Source organism: Salvelinus fontinalis, chromosome 31 (genome assembly GCF_029448725.1).
Source record: "Salvelinus fontinalis isolate EN_2023a chromosome 31, ASM2944872v1, whole genome shotgun sequence".
Taxonomy (NCBI): domain Eukaryota; kingdom Metazoa; phylum Chordata; class Actinopteri; order Salmoniformes; family Salmonidae; genus Salvelinus; species Salvelinus fontinalis.
Genome location: NC_074695.1, coordinates 2452922 through 2474751, shown reverse-complemented (window position 1 = coordinate 2474751; position 21830 = coordinate 2452922). Strand labels below are relative to the sequence as shown.

Genomic DNA, 21830 nt, shown 5'->3' with positions numbered 1-21830 from the left:
CATGTGTTACCGTTGCTTCAGAAGGCGTTGGTACAGATACTCACAGACTGACACCTGTATGACGTCATATCATCATCATGTGACCTGAACTGACCACTCACTCCATCTCCTCCCTATCTGCATCCTATTCCCTTTCTAGTACACTACTCGTGACCAGGACCACAGGGTCTCAGAAATTAAACATAACAGAAACCTCCCTGCACCACAAGGTCAAAAGTAGTGCACTATTATAAGGAATCGAGTGAAATTTGGAATGCAATCAGCTGTCTTTATTACCTGTAAGCCTCTCTAGTCTGGACCACTCAGGCAGTGTAGCCATACATGTACTGAAACCTTATAACACAGTCCTACAGTAACCAATACAGCTCTGTTCTACTCATCACAAAACTCCACTCTATAGGGGCAAACCAATCGCACGTGCCGTGATGTCATCGTAGAATCTCTCTCATGATAGGCCATTGTTATTTCTGGGGGACTTCCAACTCGGTGCAAAGTTCAGCTTCACTTGAGTCGACCATGAAATCTTTATAAGGGACGTTAATAATACGAGAATATACGGACGTAGTGCAGAAACGACGATCATTTAAAAAGCTTTAGGGCGATATTTAACTGACATAGTAACAACGATAAGGTGATCTTTAAAATGATTTATGGCATATCAAATACCAAGAAGGATCATGGTAAATGGTTCCAATATAAATCTCTATGTCTGGCTAAAGCCTCTCAGAACTAATGGTTGCTTTGATAGATAGAAGGTTAGAAGACATTAAAAAGAGTAAGAAACAAATTTAAGCACAATTGAATAAAACAGATTTTTTTTGTTGTCGACTTTTTTTGTTGCACACTCTGGCTAGTTTACAAAGAGAAACTGATAATCAATAATAACATAGTTTACAAAGAGAAACTGATAATCAATAATAATATAGCCTCTACTGTTAGTGTGGGTGGTTAGGGGCGGGGTCAGAAAACAGCCAATAGAAATGGTCCTAGAGGAAACAGATAAGGTCTGATCGAGAAATATAAGGACTGATACAGTGATACCCCCATTCCATCAGTCAGACTGTGTGATGGTGTATCAGTCAGACTGTGTGATGGTGTATCAGACAGACTGTGTGATGGTGTATCAGTCAGACTGTGTGATGGTGTATCAGACAGACTGTGTGATGGTGTATCAGTCAGACTGTGTGATGGTGTATCAGTCAGACTGTGTGTTGGTGTATCAGTCACTGTGTGTTGGTGTATCAGTCACTGTGTGATGGTGTATCAGACTGTGTGATGGTGTATCAGTCAGACTGTGTGATGGTGTATCAGTCACTGTGTGATGGTGTATCAGTCACTGTGTGATGGTGTATCAGACAGACTGTGTGATGGTGTATCAGTCAGACTGTGTGATGGTGTATCAGTCAGACTGTGTGATGGTGTATCAGACAGACTGTGTGATGGTGTATCAGTCAGACTGTGTGATGGTGTATCAGTCAGACTGTGTGATGGTGTATCAGTCAGACTGTGTGTTGGTGTATCAGTCACTGTGTGTTGGTGTATCAGTCACTGTGTGATGGTGTATCAGACTGTGTGATGGTGTATCAGTCAGACTGTGTGATGGTGTATCAGTCGCTGTGTGATGGTGTTTCAGACAGACTGTGTGATGGTGTATCCGTCAGACTGTGTGATGGTGTATCCGTCAGACTGTGTGATGGTGTATCAGTCAGACTGTGTGATGGTGTATCAGTCAGACTGTGTGTTGGTGTATCAGTCAGACTGTGTGTTGGTGTATCAGTCACTGTGTGTTGGTGTATCAGTCACTGTGTGATGGTGTATCAGACTGTGTGATGGTGTATCAGACTGTGTGTTGGTGTATCAGACTGTGTGATGGTGTATCAGTCAGACTGTGTGTTGGTGTATCAGTCAGACTGTGTGATGGTGTATCAGTCAGACTGTGTGATGGTGTATCAGTCAGACTGTGTGATGGTGTATCAGTCAGACTGTGTGTTGGTGTATCAGTCAGACTGTGTGTTGGTGTATCAGTCACTGTGTGATGGTGTATCAGACAGACTGTGTGATGGTGTATCAGTCACTGTGTGTGAAAGGGTGTAAAAGACTACTCTATGGGCTGCTTTAAGCGGAACTACCTAATGAGGGGGACAGAGGGAGGAAGAGAGCGAGAACAGTGAAGACGGGGGGGTGAAGAGAGAGGTGGGGTTGAAGAGCGAGGGGGGGTGAAGAAGAGAGAGGTGGGGTTGAAGAGCGAGGGGGGGGGTGAAGAAGAGAGAGGTGGGGTTGAAGAGCGAGGGGGGGGGTGAAGAAGAGAGAGGTGGGGTTGAAGAGCGAGGGGGGGTGAAGAAGAGAGAGGTGGGGTTGAAGAGCGAGGGGGGGGTGAAGAAGAGAGAGGTGGGGTTGAAGAGCGAGGGGGGGGGTGAAGAAGAGAGAGGTGGGGTTGAAGAGCGAGGGGGGGTGAAGAAGAGAGAGGTGGGGTTGAAGAGCGAGGGGGGGTGAAGAAGAGAGAGGTGGGGTTGAAGAGCGAGGGGGGGGGGTGAAGAAGAGAGGGGATGTTGGTATATAGAGGAATATTAAAATAAGCAATAAAATCACTGATCAATAAAATCTAATACAACTAAATCAGACACGGATAACAATGGGAGAGTAATTATGTTGTTGACTTTATCCATACTAGCTAGTGTCTAACTCAGGGTGTGACATCGATGTGTGTGTGTGTGTGTGTGTGTGTGTGTGTGTGCCCGCGGGTATTCTTACGAGTGAGTCAAGAGGGCTGTGTGTGTCAGACTGCAGCTCGGTACAACAGTAAAGTCTCTCTGCTTCACCCACAGACAGTAACTGACGAGAGTTACCAAGTCTCTCTGCTTTAACCACAGACAGTAACTGACGAGAGTTACCAAGTCTCTCTGCTTTACCCACAGACAGTAACTGACGAGTTACCAAGTCTCTCTGCTTTAACCACAGACAGTAACTGACGAGAGTTACCAAGTCTCTCTGCTTTAACCACAGACAGTAACTGACGAGAGTTACCAAGTCTCTCTGCTTTAACCACAGACAGTAACTGACGAGAGTTACCAAGTCTCTCTGCTTTACCCACAGACAGTAACTGACGAGTTACCAAGTCTCTCTGCTTTAACCACAGACAGTAACTGACGAGAGTTACCAAGTCTCTCTGCTTTACCCACAGACAGTAACTGACGAGTTACCAAGTCTCTCTGCTTTACCCACAGACAGTAACTGACGGGGAACAGCAACATTACATCACTTCAGCACAAACACAGAGGGCTGGTAAGAACTACTGTGTGTGTGAGTCGCCAGGGATGTGCGTAATCTTGCCAGCTAGGGGAGTGACTTAAGTAGGCCCACTCCTCCTCCTGGCTGAACAGAAATAGTCATGACCTGCAGTGTCCCATCATCTTATTGTGCTACAGTAATGTCACGTGAAAGGTTAAAGCATTATTCATGGGTTGCAAGTTTCCTCACAATATTGTTCAGAACGTTCATTTTGAACTGATGCACGACTGAGCATTCTACTCAATGCATCGTCAATGAGCGCTGGTGAAGATTTCATCAAAAGTGCATTACAGTGGCTTGGAAATACAATGACACTCAAAAGGAGGCAAATAATTAGTAGGAAAACCTTTTGATGTCGCCAGATTGACTTTAGATACAGTGTAACGTTAGCTAGCTATCTAAGAATGAGGTGAGGCCATCAGATTGACTTTAAATGCAGTGTAACATTAGCTAGCTTCTAATGGCTGGGGGCAGTATTGAGTAGCTTGGATGAATAATGTGGCCAGAGTAAACTGCCTGCTCCTCAGTCCCAGTTGCTAATATATGCATATTATTAGTAGATTTGGATAGAAAACACTCTGAAGTTTCTAAAACTGTTTGAATGATGTCTGTGAGTATAACAGAACTCATATGGCAGGCAAAAACCTGAGAAAAAATCCAACCAGGAAGTGGGAAATCTGAGGTTGGTTGATTTTCAACTTAGCCCCTATTGAAGATAGTGGGATATTGCTCTTGTTGCACTTCCTCAGGCTTCCACTAGATGTCAACCGTCTTCAGAAACTTGTTTGAGGCTTCTACTGTGAAGTAGGGCCGAATGAGTCAGAGGTCTGGCAGAATGCTTTGAGCTCGTGACGCTCGTTCACGTGAGAGCGAGCTCTGTCCATTTGCATTTCTACAGACAACGGAATTCTCCGGTTGGAACATTATTGAAGATTTATGTTAAAAACATGATAAAGATGAATTCTATACATCGTTTGACATGTTTCTACGGACTGTAACGGAACTTTTTGACATTTCGTCTGCTCCTAGTGAACGCGCTTCGTGACTTTGGATTTGTTTACAAAACGCGCTAACAAAAGTAGCTATTTGGACAAATGATGGACATTATCGAACAAAACAAACATTTATTGTGGAACTGTGATTGCTGGGAGGGCATTCTGATGAAGATCAAAGGTAAGTGAATATTTATAATGTTATTTCTGACTTCTGTTGACTGTACAACATGGCGGATATCTTTTTGTCTTGATTGGGCTCTGAGCGCCGACCTCAGATTATTGCATGGTTTGCTTTTTCCGTAAAGCTTTAAAAAAAAACTTTAAAAAACGGACACAGCGGTTGCATTAAGAAGTGGATCTAAAATTCCATGTATAACACTTGTATCTTTGATCACTGTTTATTATGAGTATTTCTGTACATTGATGTGGCTGCAAAATCACCGGATGTTTTGGGAACTCCTGAACGTAACGCGCCAATGTATACTGAGATTTTTTTATTTATAAATATGAACTTTACCGAACAAAACATACATGTATTGTGTAACATGAAGTCCTATGAGTGTCATCTGATGAAGATCATCAAAGGTTAGTGATTCATTTTTATCTCTATTTCTGATTTTTGTGACTCCTATCTTTGGCTGGAAAAATGGCTGTTTTTTTCTGTGACTTGGCGGTGACCTAACACAATCGTTTGTGGTGCTTTCGCTGTAAAGCCTTTTTGAAATCGGACACTGTTGTGGGATTAACAACAAGATTACCTTTACAATGGTATAAGATACTTGTATGTTTTAGGAATTTTAGTTATGAGATTTCTGTTGTTTGAATTTGGCGCCCTGCACTTTCACTGGCTGTTGTCATATCGATCCCGTTAACGGGTTCGCAGCCATAAGAAACTAGCTAGCCAAGATTGAGGGGAGACCACCAGATTGACTTTAGATGCGGTGTAATGCTAGCTAGAAAGCTAGCTAAGATTGAGGTAAAGCCATTTTTTTTAATAAGGTTTTTGACAAACTTTGCTAGCCAATGACAACATTGCAATCAAAGTAAAATTTGACGCTGGCCAAATTGTTTCCTACTAAATACTTGACTACTTCAGCAATGTCATTGTATTTCCAGAATTACTTTTTTCAAATCGCAACTTTAGGGCTCCGCCGATAGAGGCCTGCTTGAGAACGTTCACAACAATGGCATGATGCGACCGAGTGACAGAGGTGCAACCTATGAATACGTACTGTATATATATATATGTATGAGTTGTAGTCGTCTAGTCATGCCGGGTATTATATGACCAGTGGGGCTCTAGCCAGTCTAGGGATTCAAATCTGTCTGCTAGATCGCCCTGAGACGACTGGACTAAAAGACTGTTGTTCCCAATACTTCATGTGGGATTCAATCTCCAAAGTCTCGTTTTACAACCACCATCAGAAGGCAGAGATGATTTGCTTGTAAGCAGTTCCCACAACCCCTTGCACGCCATGGAGTCTCGAGCCGTAGCTTTACAAAATCATTTTGGTCAAAGTGTATTTAGATGTTATTTTTGCTTTTGCAACTTTGGTGCTTTGTGGGGCTATGTAGCAGACAGAATGTCACCCGTTCTGTTTGTGTGTTAACTACAGTCCTGTAGAGCTCAGTCCAATACTGTTACTACTGTCCAACGCCAGTAGCAACACTCCTAACAATGTCCTGTATGCTTCAGCTAGTCACATCAATAACCAGCCATCAAAATGCTTCAGCTAGTCATATCAATAACCAGCCATCAAAATGCTTCAGCTAGTCATATCAATAACCAGCCATCAATATGCTTCAGCTAGTCATATCAATAACCAGCCATCAAAATGCTTCAGCTAGTCATATCAATAACCAGCCATCAATATGCTTCAGCTAGTCATATCAATAACCAGCCATCAATATGCTTCAGCTAGTCATATCAATAACCAGCCATCAATATGCTTCAGCTAGTCATATCAATAACCAGCCATCAATATGCTTCAGCTAGTCATATCAATAACCAGCCATCAATATGCTTCAGCTAGTCATATCAATAACCAGCCATCAATATGCTTCAGCTAGTCATATCAATAACCAGCCATCAATATGCTTCAGCTAGTCATATCAATAACCAGCCATCAATATGCTTCAGCTAGTCATATCAATAACCAGCCATCAATAAAACCCTGGCTTTCATTTGGTAGTTGTTTGTTGACAAGTTACCGGGCCGTTTGTTGCGTCTCAGTGTAACGGATGTTAACGGGGGGGGGGGGGGGGGGCTCAGTGATTTAAATATCAACACTGACTGTGTACCCTATGAGTATAAGGCTGAAGATCAGGAACAGAGGAAGTCTTGTGGAATCCTTCACAGGAACGAAGAGGATCAGTCAGAATGTAAGGAATAGGGTGCCAATTCATCTGGTCAGGGTTTCCTTCAGTTAAACAGTACAGATTTTAGACCCAACTCAGTCCCCCCCCCGTCCCCCCCCCCCGGATGCACCTTTTGGTTCTGCCCCCAGCACTACACAGCTGAGGCAATAACCAACTCCGCATCAAGCTTTGATTATTTGAATCAGCTGTGTCGTGCTGGGGGAAAAAACCCTTGGCGTCCCCAGGTCCGAGTTTGGGAAACATTGTCTTAGGCCTACCATCAGATAGAGCATCAAGTCATTGACATGGTCTCCTTCTGTTGCCTTGCCAGGGGTTCATTCCCTATATAGTGCACTACTTTGACCAAAGCCCTATGGGCCATAAACAGAAGTAGTGCAGTAGAAGGACTAGGAGTCCTTTGGGCAACATGACTTGATTCAGTCCATGTTATTTCTACAGATGTCCAGGAGACAGACAGATCAATCCTACTGCTCTGCCATTAACACAAGACAATACTCTGATTCCTCTCAGAGCACACCTATTAAGGGAATACTTATTTTGTCCTCTATCATAATTATAAAACTATTTTAGGATCTTTAGATTGTGGGCAGAACATTCAAGTGTTCCCACCCCAAACCCCTGCTGATTGGCTAGGTAGTTTGGGGGAAGTGCTTCTTGTTGGTTAAAGAGCTTAGAACGCTGTGCTATCGCCGTGGCGACTGCTAATCAAATCACCAGGCGGGGTTGGGGGGGGGGTGGTGCTACCAGGCCTGTCCTGATTGGCCAGCCAGCTGACAGGGCTGGTGTGGGTCTATGCTTTGGGACTTCATCAGGTCTTGTCTATAACGGCAACCTACCCCCCATAATGCACTGCTTCTGATGAACAGGAGTCGCAGTGCACCGTGTAGGAAATAGGGTTCGTTTAGACGTGGTGCCGGTCAGAGGGGCAGTACTCTGACCTTTAACCCCTGACGTGGCACCACGTTTGTCCTGACTGGGTGTTAACCTGTAAGGGGATCCAGTGAGGCTCGTCTGAAGACCTGCTCACATTTAAACAGCTATTGTTAACAGGGGCATATTAACGCACAAAAGGGAGTCTCTAAAGGTGTCTAATGTTAAAGGTGATCTCTAGAGGTCAAAGAAATGTCCTAGGTCACAGGGGAACCCTCTCAGACAGACTGTCAAGTCATTAATAATCACAATGAATGCAACATTAGTAAGTGCTCCCCATTGAGATGTACACTAAGAGCATAGGGGATAAAGCAGTAATATAATACAGGGGTAAGAGCATCCATACGTTGGAGCGTCAGGTTAAGGTGCGTACATACATCTGTGGTCAGGGGGTCTCAACGCGGCAGGGCTAGGCTAAATTAGCATGCTAGCATATTAACGTAAGTGCTAATGTTATTCAAGGATCTGGCCTACGTTAGCATGCTAACGCATTAGCGGTGCAAATGCTACTGAAGGGGCTAAGCTATGCTAACACACCGACGCTCAGGGTGATATTTTATATTTAAATGTAACCTTTATTTAACGAGGCAAGTCAATTAAGAACAAATTCTTATTTACAATGACGGCCTACCGGGGAACGGTGGGTGATCTGCCTTGTTCAGGGGCAGAACGACAGATTTTTACCTGGTCAGCTCTGGGATTCGATCCAGTAACCGAAACCAACACTTTAACCACAAGGCTACTTGCCGCCCCAGGTAGTGTTGTGATCAGCAACACAACGTGGCGTTGCTAATACAGATGGGTCTGGCGGGGGAGGTTAGAGACGCGTCTCTAATAGATCATTATCGGCGGTGTATTGGGGGATTTAACAAACGCCATGTCATCCTCCTCGTTCTCTATTCCTCTCTGACCTCACATGGAACACCGCTTGCCATGAGGTCCCTATGGCAACAATCTGTGGTCAGGGGGTCCTCTCAACACGGCTGGGCAACTAAACTTTTACACACTTCTAATGGCTACCAAACCGAGGAACTAACAGACTAGCCAACAGTGTGTGTTTGGTGTCAATGTGACTGTGTGTGTAAACCCGCTATTACTAAACGCCGTAGTTCAAGTCTAACTTTACGGATCTCGGTAGGGGAGTGTAGATCACATCCTCCCATTTCAATTCACAATCGATTTTAACACCAGGGAGGGATCATTACGACATGAGACAGTGTGCTGGAGCTACAACAGCCATGGGGGCGGGGCTTTATGGGGCGGAGGAGACAAAATGGACTCATGGAGAAGAACCTCTCATCGTTAAAATAAAACATGACAAAATCAAGGGGTTGGGCTTACTGCTCTGCCAAACCAATCACACGGAGAAGCAGAGAGAGAGGGGGGGGGGAAAGGCTAGCGGAACACCTCAATCAAATCGACTGATTGAGCAGAGCACCTCCCCCTCTCTGACTTCCTGGTTGGTGTGTTGGTGGGCGAGGCTAACAGACAGGGGAAGGCAGTGGAACACAGACGGCACTTTCAGAACACCCTGGTGCATTCTGGGAAAGCCTAGTCAATCCTCCTTCGTTACATTCCGTCTGAAGGACAGCTGTCAAGGCAACAAGGGGCCTCCTCTGATTGGTTGTCTTTGCTGGCTAAGGCACACGGGTTTGGCTGGGCCAGTGGAGGAAGATCCAAAGGCTGGCCAATAGCGGAGGCTGCAGGGCTGCCGTTCAGCTTCTGGGCCACACCCCCAGAGTTAAGACCCTCACCCTCAGAGGACTTGGGGGGGCTGGTGGAGGGTGGAGGGGGTGAGGTCTGGAGGGAAGGAGAGAAAGAGTTAATGCTTATTTAAAACTACATCTAACGGTCTCTTTACATTTAGTGTGACGACACACCGCTTATTCTATGGCTTGACCTTATTCTGATGTCAAACCTTTATTCTGTTGGCAGTCACCTTTTTACCTCCTCGCCCTCCTTTCACTGGGATGTCCTTACCCCTTCTGGAGAGACGGGGGAGAGAGGGAGAGGTTAGTAAAAAGTCATATTAGACTCAAGTAAGTACAGAGACAGTTTAATTTAGAGAGCAGCAGCAGTGTCTTACCCTCTCCCTGCCCCGACTGACACCACCTGCATGTTGAATCCCCCTCTACCACGCAGTGGTTTGTTCCCGGCCCACTGCCCCACCACCATTCCGGCTATCTCCAACTTCCCTCCCTGGGGGGGGATCGACTGCAGACCTGCTCATCAAAAGACAGATTAAAGTGTGTTTGTTATCTGTTAGAAAAGTGCAGATAGAACATCATCAATCTTCCTGGTGCACGAACAGCGTCTCGGATCCAACGTCTCGGCGTCTCGGATCCAACGTCTCGGCGTCTCGGATCCAACGTCTCGGCGTCTCGGATCCAACGTCTCGGCGTCTCGGATCCAACGTCTCGGCGTCTCGGATCCACGCCTCTGTGTCTGGATCTGTGCCTGGATCTATTGGATATGTGTGTGTGTGTGTGCACTTGTGAACGTGTGTGTGTGTGTGCACTTGTGAACGTGTGTGTGTGTGTGCACTTGTGAACGTGTGTGTGTGTGTGCACTTGTGAACGTGTGTGTGTGTGTGCACTTGTGAACGTGTGTGTGTGTGTGCACTTGTGAACGTGTGTGTGTGTGTGCACTTGTGAACGTGTGTGTGTGAGATGCTCACCTGGGAAGGCTCTGGGTCTGTGCTGGGCTGGGTGTGAGTGGTGATGAGGATGAGGATGTTGAGGGTGGTGGTGGTGTGGCATGTTGCCCATGGGCCGGGGGGGGTAGAGGGGAGGCAGAGGGTAGAAGGGGGGAGGGGGCAGGAAGGAAGGAGGGGGGAGAGGAGGAGGAGGGGGAGGAGGACGAGAGAAGTTGATACCATCTAGGATGGCCTGACGCATCTTCTCCACACGAGACACCAGCTCCTCCTGTTGGACAGAGAATATTATATATACATATAAATCCCGGAAGTCGAGTAAGCCTTTTACATGGGTCACAGAAAGCAATTAGCTCATGGGGGACAACGTCCTTCCAGCTGCCCGGGGATTGAACCCCCCCCCCCCCCCCCCCCGACAGACCTGTCCTTCACACATGTCGAGCAGGGCCTGGCGGTCTCGGGCGGCACGGGCCAGTTTGGTCTGGAAGAGCTTCCCATCGAAGAAGCCCCAGGGGCAGCAGTGTTCCCATGGTAACGGCTGACCACACACGTCGTTGACCAACAGAGCCGTGTCCACGCCCGCCATGAAGAGTGACGCCAGCTGCACTCCCCGACCATCTACCTTCTCCACCTGTAGACACACATTATATAATGTGTCCAATCAAAAACACATATTTTTGACCAATGGGTAAAATAATGTTTACTGTGTAGATACTCCTCTAACAAAACCAATGTTCCAAACCTCAGGACTATAGAAATAAAACCTCATCCAGAAAAATGCATGACGTCAGCTAGGCTGGATGCTGTGAAGAGTTAAGACTATAACCCTAACCCTAACCCCCTAACCCTAACCCTAACCCCCTAACCCTAACCCCTAACCCATGACGTCAGCTAGGCTGGATGCTGTGAAGAGTTAAGACTATAACCCTAACAACTAACCCCCTAACCCCCTAACCCCTAACCCTAACCCCTAACCCCCCAACCCTAACCCCCTAACCTCTAACCCCCTAACCTCTAACCCTAACCCCTAACCTCTAACCCTTAACCCCTAACCCCAACCCATGACGTCAGCTAGGCTGGATGCTGTGAAGAGTTAAGACTATAACCCTAACCCCCTAACCCTAACCCCTAACCCTCCAACCCTAACCCCTAACCCCCTAACCCTAACCCATGACGTCAGCTAGGCTGGATGCTGTGAAGAGTTAAGACTATAACCCTAAACCCTAACCCTAACCCCCTAACCCCTAACCTCTAACCCTAACCCTAACCCCTAACCCATGACGTCAGCTAGGCTGGATGCTGTGAAGAGTTAAGACTATAACCCTAACCCCTAACCCCCTAACCCTAACCCCCTAACCCTAACCCCTAACCCATGACGTCAGCTAGGCTGGATGCTGTGAAGAGTTAAGACTATAACCCTAACCCCTAACCCTAACCCCCCAACCCTAACCCTAACCCATGACGTCAGCTAGGCTGGGTGCTGTGAAGAGTTAAGACTATAACCCTAACCCCTAACCCTAACCCCTAACCCTAACCCCTAACCCCCCAACCCTAACCCTAACCCATGACGTCAGCTAGGCTGGGTGCTGTGAAGAGTTAAGACTATAACCCTAACCCTAACCCTTAACCCCTAACCCTAACCCTAACCCTAACCCCTAACCCCCCAACCCTAACCCTAACCCATGACGTCAGCTAGGCTGGATGCTGTGATGAGTTAAGACTATAACCCTAACCCTAACCCCTAACCCTAACCCCCTAACCCTAACCCCAACCCTAACCCCTAACCCTAACCCCTAACCCTAACCCCCTAACCCCCAACCCCCTAACCCCCTAACCCCTAACCCAACGAAGTGGAGTCCACAGAACATAAACCAATAGAGGTCAGATGGATAATGATTCTGAGACATGTAGTATCATCATATTTACTATAAGCTTTTCATATCAATGCAAAGTCCCTGTTCTTTTTAGAAGATTTCTCATAAAAACATCCATATGGATATGATGTCATAAGTTGAACATCCTCTTCCTGTTGATGGATAATGCTGAACTGTTATGGACTACTGGGTTTCTCTCAGTCTAAGACCCTTCACACCTAGGTGAAATATCATGTGACCTCACAGGGCCTGCTGGACCTCTTGAGGGAGAAGAGCCGTCTTCAGCAGGTCGACCACAAGGCCTGGACCTTCGCCTAAATTGGCAAGAACTGGTGAACTGATAAGTTAGGCAAAGTACCTTTTAGGGAACAGTACCTGTAATCCAATACAGAAACTGGGACAGAAGAGCCCCTGCACTAAGCACAAGGAGACAGTCTCAGAGGAGCCCCTGCACTAAGCACAAGGAGACAGTCTCAGAGGAGCCCCTGCACTAAGCACAAGGAGACAGTCTCAGAGGAGCCCCTGCACTAAGCACAAGGAGACAGTCTCAGAGGAGCCCCTGCACTAAGCACAAGGAGACAGTCTCAGAGGAGCCCCTGCACTAAGCACAAGGAGACAGTCTCAGAGGAGCCCCTGCACTAAGCACAAGGAGACAGTCTCAGAGGACATAAGACTTCAAAGAGCTGAAGGGGTTTTCTTTCTGAGAGGGATCCCCTGTGACCTTCAAGGAGAAGACAATTTAGAGCACAGGCTCTGCAACTCACCGAAAGAGTAATCGGACATAATCTGTCTGATGGCAGCGTAACCAGGGACGCTGCCATCAGGACAAGGCACTGACCCCTCAAGCGTAACCAGGGACACACCCAACATACAGCGTAACCAGGGACACACCCAACAGACAGCGTAACCAGGGACACACCCAACAGACAGCGTAACCAGGGACACACCCAACAGACAGCGTAACCAGGGACACACCTAACAGACAGTGTAACCAGGGACACACCCAACAGACAGCGTAACCAGGGACACACCCAACAGACAGCGTAACCAGGGACACACCCAACAGACAGCGTAACCAGGGACACACCCACCAGACAGCGTAACCAGGGACACACCCAACAGACAGCGTAACCAGGGACACACCCAACAGACAGCGTAACCAGGGACACACCCAACAGACAGCGTAACCAGGGACACACCCAACAGACAGCGTAACCAGGGAAGCACCCAACAGACAGCGTAACCAGGGACACACCCAACAGACAGCGTAACCGGGGACACACAATAAAGGATCAGCCAACATACAGAGTAACCAGGGACACACCCAACATACAGCATAACCAGGGACACACCCAACAGACAGCGTAACCAGGGGGACACCCAACAGACAGCGTAACCGGGGACACACAATAAAGGATCAGCCATCAGACAGCGTAACCAGGGACACACAATAAAGGATCAGCCATCAGACAGTGTAACCAAGGACACACCCAACATACAGCATAACCAGGGACACACCCAACAGACAGCGTAACCAGGGACACACACTAAAGGATCAGCCCACAAGGCACTACTAACCCCTCAACTCAGGACAAGGCACTACTAACCCCTCAACTCAGGACAAGGCACTACTAACCCCTCAACTCAGGACAAGGCACTACTAACCCCTCAACTCAGGACAAGGCACTACTAACCCCTCAACTCAGGACAAGGCACTACTAACCCCTCAACTCAGGACAAGGCACTACTAACCCCTCAACTCAGGACAAGGCACTACTAACCCCTCAACTCAGGACAAGGCACTACTAACCCCTCAACTCAGGACAAGGCACTACTAACCCCTCAACTCAGGACAAGGCACTACTAACCCCTCAACTCAGGACAAGGCACTACTAACCCCTCAACTCAGGACAAGGCACTACTAACCCCTCAACTCAGGACAAGGCACTACTAACCCCTCAACTCAGGACAAGGCACTACTAACCCCTCAACTCAGGACAAGGCACTACTAACCCCTCAACTCAGGACAAGGCACTACTAACCCCTCAACTCAGGACAAGGCACTACTAACCCCTCAACTCAGGACAAGGCACTACTAACCCCTCAACTCAGGACAAGGCACTACTAACCCCTCAACTCAGGACAAGGCACTAACCCCTCAACTCAGGACAAGGCACTAACCCCTCAACTCAGGACAAGGCACTAACCCCTCAACTCAGGACAAGGCACTAACCCCTCAACTCAGGACAAGGCACTAACCCCTCAACTCAGGACAAGGCACTAACCCCTCAACTCAGGACAAGGCACTAACCCCTCAACTCAGGACAAGGCACTACTAACCCCTCAACTCAGGGCAACGCACTAACCCCTCAACTCAGGGCAACGCACTAACCCCTCAACTCAGGACAACGCACTAACCCCTCAACTCAAGACAAGGCACTAACCCCTCAACTCAGGACAAGGCACTAACCCCTCAACTCAGGACAAGGCACTAACCCCTCAACTCAGGACAAGGCACTACTAACCCCTCAACTCAGGACAAGGCACTACTAACCCCTCAACTCAGGACAAGGCACTAACCCCTCAACTCAGGACAAGGCACTAACCCCTCAACTCAAGACAAGGCACTAACCCCTCAACTCAAGACAAGGCACTAACCCCTCAACTCAGGACAAGGCACTAACCCCTCAACTCAAGACAAGGCACTAACCCCTCAACTCAAGACAAGGCACTAACCCCTCAACTCAAGACAAGGCACTAACCCCTCAACTCAAGACAAGGCACTAACCCCTCAACTCAAGACAAGGCACTAACCCCTCAACTCAGGACAAGGCACTAACCCCTCAACTCAGGACAAGGCACTACTAACCCCTCAACTCAGGACAAGGCACTACTAACCCCTCAACTCAAGACAAGGCACTACTAACCCCTCAACTCAAGACAAGGCACTAACCCCTCAACTCAAGACAAGGCACTAACCCCTCAACTCAGGACAAGGCACTAACCCCTCAACTCAGGACAAGGCACTAACCCCTCAACTCAGGACAAGGCACTAACCCCTCAACTCAGGACAAGGCACTAACCCCTCAACTCAGGACAAGGCACTAACCCCTCAACTCAGGACAAGGCACTAACCCCTCAACTCAGGACAAGGCACTACTAACCCCTCAACTCAGGACAAGGCACTACTAACCCCTCAACTCAGGACAAGGCACTACTAACCCCTCAACTCAGGACAAGGCACTAACCCCTCAACTCAGGACAAGGCACTAACCCCTCAACTCAGGACAAGGCACTAACCCCTCAACTCAGGACAAGGCACTAACCCCTCAACTCAGGACAAGGCACTAACCCCTCAACTCAGGACAAGGCACTAACCCCTCAACTCAGGACAAGGCACTAACCCCTCAACTCAGGACAAAGCACTAACCCCTCAACTCAGGACAAGGCACTAACCCCTCAACTCAGGACAAGGCACTAACCCCTCAACTCAGGACAAAGCACTAACCCCTCAACTCAGGACAAGGCACTAACCCCTCAACTCAGGACAAGGCACTAACCCCTCAACTCAGGACAAGGCACTAACCCCTCAACTCAGGACAACGCACTACTAACCCCTCAACTCAGGACAACGCACTAACCCCTCAACTCAGGACAAAGCACTAACCCCTCAACTCAGGACAACGCACTACTAACCCCTCAACTCAGGACAACGCACTAACCCCTCAACTCAGGACAAAGCACTAACCCCTCAACTCAGGACAACGCACTAACCCCTCAACTCAAGACAAGGCACTACTAACCCCTCAACTCAGGACAAGGCACTACTAACCCCTCAACTCAGGACAAGGCACTAACCCCTCAACTCAGGACAAAGCACTAACCCCTCAACTCAGGACAAACGCAGTGAGGGTGAACGGATGATCTCCGCATTTGTGGTTCCCACCGTGAAGCATGGAGGAGGAGGTGCTGTGATGGTGCTTTGCTGGTGACACTGTCTGAGAATTATTTAGAATTCAAGGCACACTTAACCAGCATGACTACCACAGCATTCTGCAGCGATACACCATCCCATCTAGTTTGCACTTAGTGGGACTATCATTTGTTTTTCAACAGGACAATGACCCAACACACCTCCAGGCTGTGTAAGGGCTATTTGACCAAGAAAGAGAGTGACGGAGTGCTGCATCAGATGACCTGGCCTCCAAACAAATTGAGATGTTTTGGGATGAGTCGGACCGCAGAGTGAAGGAAAATCAGCCAACAAGTGCTCAGCATATGTGGGAACTCCTTCAAGACTGTTGGAAAAGCATTCCAGGTGAAGCTGGATGAGAGAATGCCAAGAATGTGCAAAGCTGTCATCAAGGCAAAGGGTGGCTACCTTGAAGAAAATATATTTTGATTTGTTTAACACTTTTTTGGTTATTATATTAGTCATTTCACATTTTAGTCATTTAGCAGATGCTCTTATACAAAGCGACGTACAGGAGCAACTAGGGTTATGTGCCATGCTCAAGGGCACGTCGACAGATTTTTCACCTAGGTGGCTCAGGGATTCGAGCCAGCAACCTTTTGCTTACTACCTGCCGCACCGCTCTTCACTGTCTCCACACATATGCTCCCCTACGTACCACTTCATCAACTGGACTTGTTTCTGTCTACCACCCACTCATTGTCTATCTCTTCTCCCGTATCCCTCCATCCCTGCCTGCTGTCCCTCTGTAGAACTAACATCGGGTCCATCTCTTCTAGAATGTAAAGGAAACTGTTCCTCTCTTCCTCACTCCATGACTCAAACTAATGGGTCCAGAGGCGCAGTTGACGCTCAAAGATATTTGATGGGCTGTCCTTAACCTGTCGCATACTGGCACAGCTTTCCCCAACAGGTCTCCAGAAATTGTGCCCTCCGGGAAGTGCCCCAGCTCAGGAACCTTCGAACTGGACTGTGTGCAGAGCCAACCCTGTCCAGCAGTGTTGGCTGTGTCTAGTGTTGGCTGTGTCTAGTGTTGGCTGTGTCTAGTGTTGGCTGTGTCTAGTGTTGGCTGTGTCTAGTGTTGGCTGTGTCTAGTGTTGGCTGTGTCTAGTGTTGTCTGTGTCTAGTGTTGGCTGTTACCTGTCCAGCAGTGTTGGCTGTGTCTAGTGTTGGCTGTTACCTGTCCAGCAGTGTTGGCTGTGTCTAGTGTTGGCTGTTACCTGTCCAGCAGTGTTGGCTGTGTCTAGTGTTGGCTGTTACCTGTCCAGCAGTGTTGGCTGTGTCTAGTGTTGGCTGTGTCTAGTGTTGGCTGTGTCTAGTGTTGGCTGTTACCTGTCCAGCAGTGTTGTCTGTGTCTAGTGTTGGCTGTGTCTAGTGTTGGCTGTGTCTAGTGTTGGCTGTGTCTAGTGTTGGCTGTGTCTAGTGTTGGCTGTTACCTGTCCAGCAGTGTTGGCTGTGTCTAGTGTTGGCTGTTACCTGTCCAGCAGTGTTGGCTGTGTCTAGTGTGTGCTGTGTCTAGTGTTGGCTGTGTCTAGTGTTGGCTGTGTCTAGTGTTGGCTGTGTCTAGTGTTGGCTGTGTCTAGTGTTGGCTGTGTCTAGTGTTGGCTGTGTCTAGTGTTGGCTGTGTCTAGTGTTGGCTGTGTCTAGTGTTGGCTGTTACCTGTCCAGCAGTGTTGTCTGTGTCTAGTGTTGGCTGTGTCTAGTGTTGGCTGTGTCTAGTGTTGGCTGTGTCTAGTGTTGGCTGTGTCTAGTGTGTGCTGTTACCTGTCCAGCAGTGTTGGCTGTGTCTAGTGTGTGCTGTTGGCTGTGTCTAGTGTTGGCTGTGTCTAGTGTTGGCTGTGTCTAGTGTTGGCTGTGTCTAGTGTTGGCTGTGTCTAGTGTTGTCTGTGTCTAGTGTTGTCTGTGTCTAGTGTTGGCTGTTACCTGTCCAGCAGTGTTGGCTGTGTCTAGTGTTGGCTGTTACCTGTCCAGCAGTGTTGGCTGTGTCTAGTGTTGGCTGTGTCTAGTGTTGGCTGTGTCTAGTGTTGGCTGTTACCTGTCCAGCAGTGTTGGCTGTGTCTAGTGTTGGCTGTTACCTGTCCAGCAGTGTTGTCTGTGTCTAGTGTTGGCTGTTACCTGTCCAGCAGTGTTGGCTGTGTCTAGTGTTGGCTGTGTCTAGTGTTGGCTGTGTCTAGTGTTGGCTGTTACCTGTCCAGCAGTGTTGGCTGTGTCTAGTGTTGTCTGTGTCTAGTGTTGTCTGTGTCTAGTGTTGGCTGTTACCTGTCCAGCAGTGTTGGCTGTGTCTAGTGTTGGCTGTTACCTGTCCAGCAGTGTTGGCTGTGTCTAGTGTGTGATGTTACCTGTCCAGCAGTGTTGGCTGTGTCTAGTGTTGGCTGTGTCTAGTGTTGGCTGTGTCTAGTGTTGTCTGTGTCTAGTGTTGGCTGTGTCTAGTGTTGGCTGTTACCTGTCCAGCAGTGTTGGCTGTGTCTAGTGTTGGCTGTGTCTAGTGTTGGCTGTTACCTGTCCAGCAGTGTTGGCTGTGTCTAGTGTGTGCTGTGTCTAGTGTTGGCTGTGTCTAGTGTTGGCTGTGTCTAGTGTTGGCTGTGTCTAGTGTTGGCTGTGTCTAGTGTTGTCTGTGTCTAGTGTTGGCTGTGTCTAGTGTTGGCTGTTACCTGTCCAGCAGTGTTGTCTGTGTCTAGTGTTGGCTGTTACCTGTCCAGCAGTGTTGTCTGTGTCTAGTGTTGGCTGTGTCTAGTGTTGTCTGTGTCTAGTGTTGGCTGTTACCTGTCCAGCAGTGTTGGCTGTGTCTAGTGTTGGCTGTGTCTAGTGTTGGCTGTGTCTAGTGTTGGCTGTTACCTGTCCAGCAGTGTTGGCTGTGTCTAGTGTTGGCTGTTACCTGTCCAGCAGTGTTGGCTGTGTCTAGTGTTGGCTGTTACCTGTCCAGCAGTGTTGGCTGTGTCTAGTGTGTGATGTTACCTGTCCAGCAGTGTTGGCTGTGTCTAGTGTTGTCTGTGTCTAGTGTTGGCTGTGTCTAGTGTTGGCTGTGTCTAGTGTTGTCTGTGTCTAGTGTTGGCTGTTACCTGTCCAGCAGTGTTGTCTGTGTCTAGTGTTGGCTGTTACCTGTCCAGCAGTGTTGGCTGTGTCTAGTGTTGGCTGTTACCTGTCCAGCAGTGTTGGCTGTGTCTAGTGTTGGCTGTGTCTAGTGTTGTCTGTGTCTAGTGTTGTCTGTGTCTAGTGTTGGCTGTTACCTGTCCAGCAGTGTTGTCTGTGTCTAGTGTTGGCTGTTACCTGTCCAGCAGTGTTGGCTGTGTCTAGTGTTGGCTGTTACCTGTCCAGCAGTGTTGGCTGTGTCTAGTGTTGGCTGTTACCTGTCCAGCAGTGTTGGCTGTGTCTAGTGTGTGCTGTACCTTGAGTTCCTGAAGCTGGTCTGGTTCGTAGAGCTGGTTAGAGACGGCCTGGGCCAGGAAGGCATCTAACTCATGTCTCTGTAGAATCCCACCACCTGGCCACTGCATCATATACCTGTTAACACACACACACACACCTGTTTACATCACACACACGTCTAACACATCTCTGTAGAATCCCACCACCTGGCCACTGCATCATATACCTGTTAACACACACACACCTGTTAACACACACCTATTATCACACACACACACACACACACCTGTTTACATCACACACACGTCTAACACATCTCTGTAGAATCCCACCACCTGGCCACTGCATCATATACCTGTTAACACACACACACCTGTTAACACACACCTATTATCACACACACACACACCTGTTTACATCACACACACGTCTAACACATCTCTGTAGAATCCCACCACCTGGCCACTGCATCATATACCTGTTAACACACACACACACCTGTTAACACACACCTATTATCACACACACACACACACACACCTGTTTACATCACACACACGTCTAACACATCTCTGTGGAATCCTACCACCTGGCCACTGCATCATATACCTGTTAACACACACACACCTGTTAACACACACCTATTATCACACACACACACACACACACACACACCTCTAACACATCTCTGTAGAATACCACCACCTGGCCACTGCATCATATACCTGTTAACACACACACACCTGTTAACACACACCTATTATCACACACACACACACACACACCTGTTTACATCACACACACGTCTAACACATCTCTGTAGAATCCCACCACCTGGCCACTGCATCATATACCTGTTAACACACACACACCTGTTAACACACACCTATTATCACACACACACACACACACACCTGTTTACATCACACACACGTCTAACACATCTCTGTAGAATCCCACCACCTGGCCACTGCATCATATACCTGTTAACACACACACACACCTGTTAACACACACCTATTATCACACACACACACACACACACACCTGTTTACATCACACACACGTCTAACACATCTCTGTGGAATCCTACCACCTGGCCACTGCATCATATACCTGTTAACACACACACCTGTTAACACACACCTATTATCACACACACACCTGTTTACATCACACACACGTCTAACACATCTCTGTGGAATCCTACCACCTGGCCACTGCATCATATACCTGTTAACACACACACACACACACTTCTCACACCCTTCCAGTCTCACCTGAGCACGCAGCACATGAGCAGAAGGTGTTGTGGGACCTGAGCAGGGTTGAGTAGGGCAGGACAGTCAGAGCGGAGACAGGCTAGGAAAGCTCTGGTCCGCCGGGAGCGATCTTCACTGGCTCTACCAAGCCACAGCCTCCGCAGGTTAGGACAGGTCCACTCTCTGAAGCACAGCGCTGGAACCAGCTCCGGGGTCAGGGCCGACTTCGACTTCCCACTGGACCACTCCTTCACTATCACTGGAGGAACTGCAGGAGGAGACCGACAGACAGGGAGAGAAAGAGACAAGACAGACAGACAGGGAGAGAAAGAGACAAGACAGACAGACAGGGAGAGAAAGAGACAAGACAGACAGACAGGGAGAGAAAGAGACAAGACAGACAGACAGGGAGAGAAAGAGACAAGACAGACAGACAGACAGGGAGAGAAAGAGACAAGACAGACAGACAGACAGGGAGAGAAAGAGACAAGACAGACAGCGAGAGAAAGAGACAAGACAGACAGACAGACAGGGAGAGAAAGAGACAAGACAGACAGACAGACAGGGAGAGAAAGAGACAAGACAGACAGACAGGGAGAGAAAGAGACAAGACAGACAGGGAGAGAAAGAGACAAGACAGACAGACAGACAGACAGGGAGAGAAAGAGACAAGACAGACAGACAGACAGGGAGAGAAAGAGACAAGACAGACAGACAGGGAGAGAAAGAGACAAGACAGACAGACAGGGAGAGAAAGAGACAAGACAGACAGACAGGGAGAGAAAGAGACAAGACAGACAGACAGGGAGAGAAAGAGACAAGACAGACAGACAGGGAGAGAAAGAGACAAGACAGACAGACAGGGAGAGAAAGAGACAAGACAGACAGACAGGGAGAGAAAGAGAGTTGAAAAGTTAGACAATTGTACAAGCAAAACGAAATGGTTCACTTCCCTCCCTCCTTCCCTCACCGTCTAGGGGTCCTCTGTTGCGCATGGCGAGTCTCTCGAGGCGTCGGTGTGTTTCGGCTAGGCTGAAGAGGACCCCATAGCTGTACTGTCTGGCTGCTCTGAACAGCAGGGAGGCTGGAGGCAGGTCACTGTTACAATCA

At 48.2% G+C, this 21830-nt stretch overlaps 1 protein-coding gene across 2 annotated transcripts in view; it reads right to left on the bottom strand.

Annotated features, from left to right (window-relative positions):
• Nucleotides 1–254: 254 nt before the first annotated feature.
• The window catches only part of LOC129829415 (constitutive coactivator of PPAR-gamma-like protein 2), an 89541-nt gene continuing 67965 nt past the window's right edge, over nt 255–21830 (bottom strand). Inside the window, exons 9-16 of one of the 2 annotated variants that reach the window (XM_055891097.1) lie at nt 21691–21830; nt 20739–20988; nt 19479–19593; nt 10667–10876; nt 10270–10516; nt 9679–9814; nt 9511–9577; nt 255–9392 (exon numbers count right to left, since the gene is read on the bottom strand). The exon at nt 21691–21830 is cut by the window's right edge and continues 32 nt beyond it. In XM_055891097.1, coding sequence (XP_055747072.1) covers nt 9162–9392; nt 9511–9577; nt 9679–9814; nt 10270–10516; nt 10667–10876; nt 19479–19593; nt 20739–20988; nt 21691–21830 — 1396 coding nt within the window. In that variant the 3' untranslated portion in view covers nt 255–9161. The remainder of the gene's footprint in view (nt 9393–9510; nt 9578–9678; nt 9815–10269; nt 10517–10666; nt 10877–19478; nt 19594–20738; nt 20989–21690) is intronic. The other variant, XM_055891098.1, reaches the window with a different exon arrangement.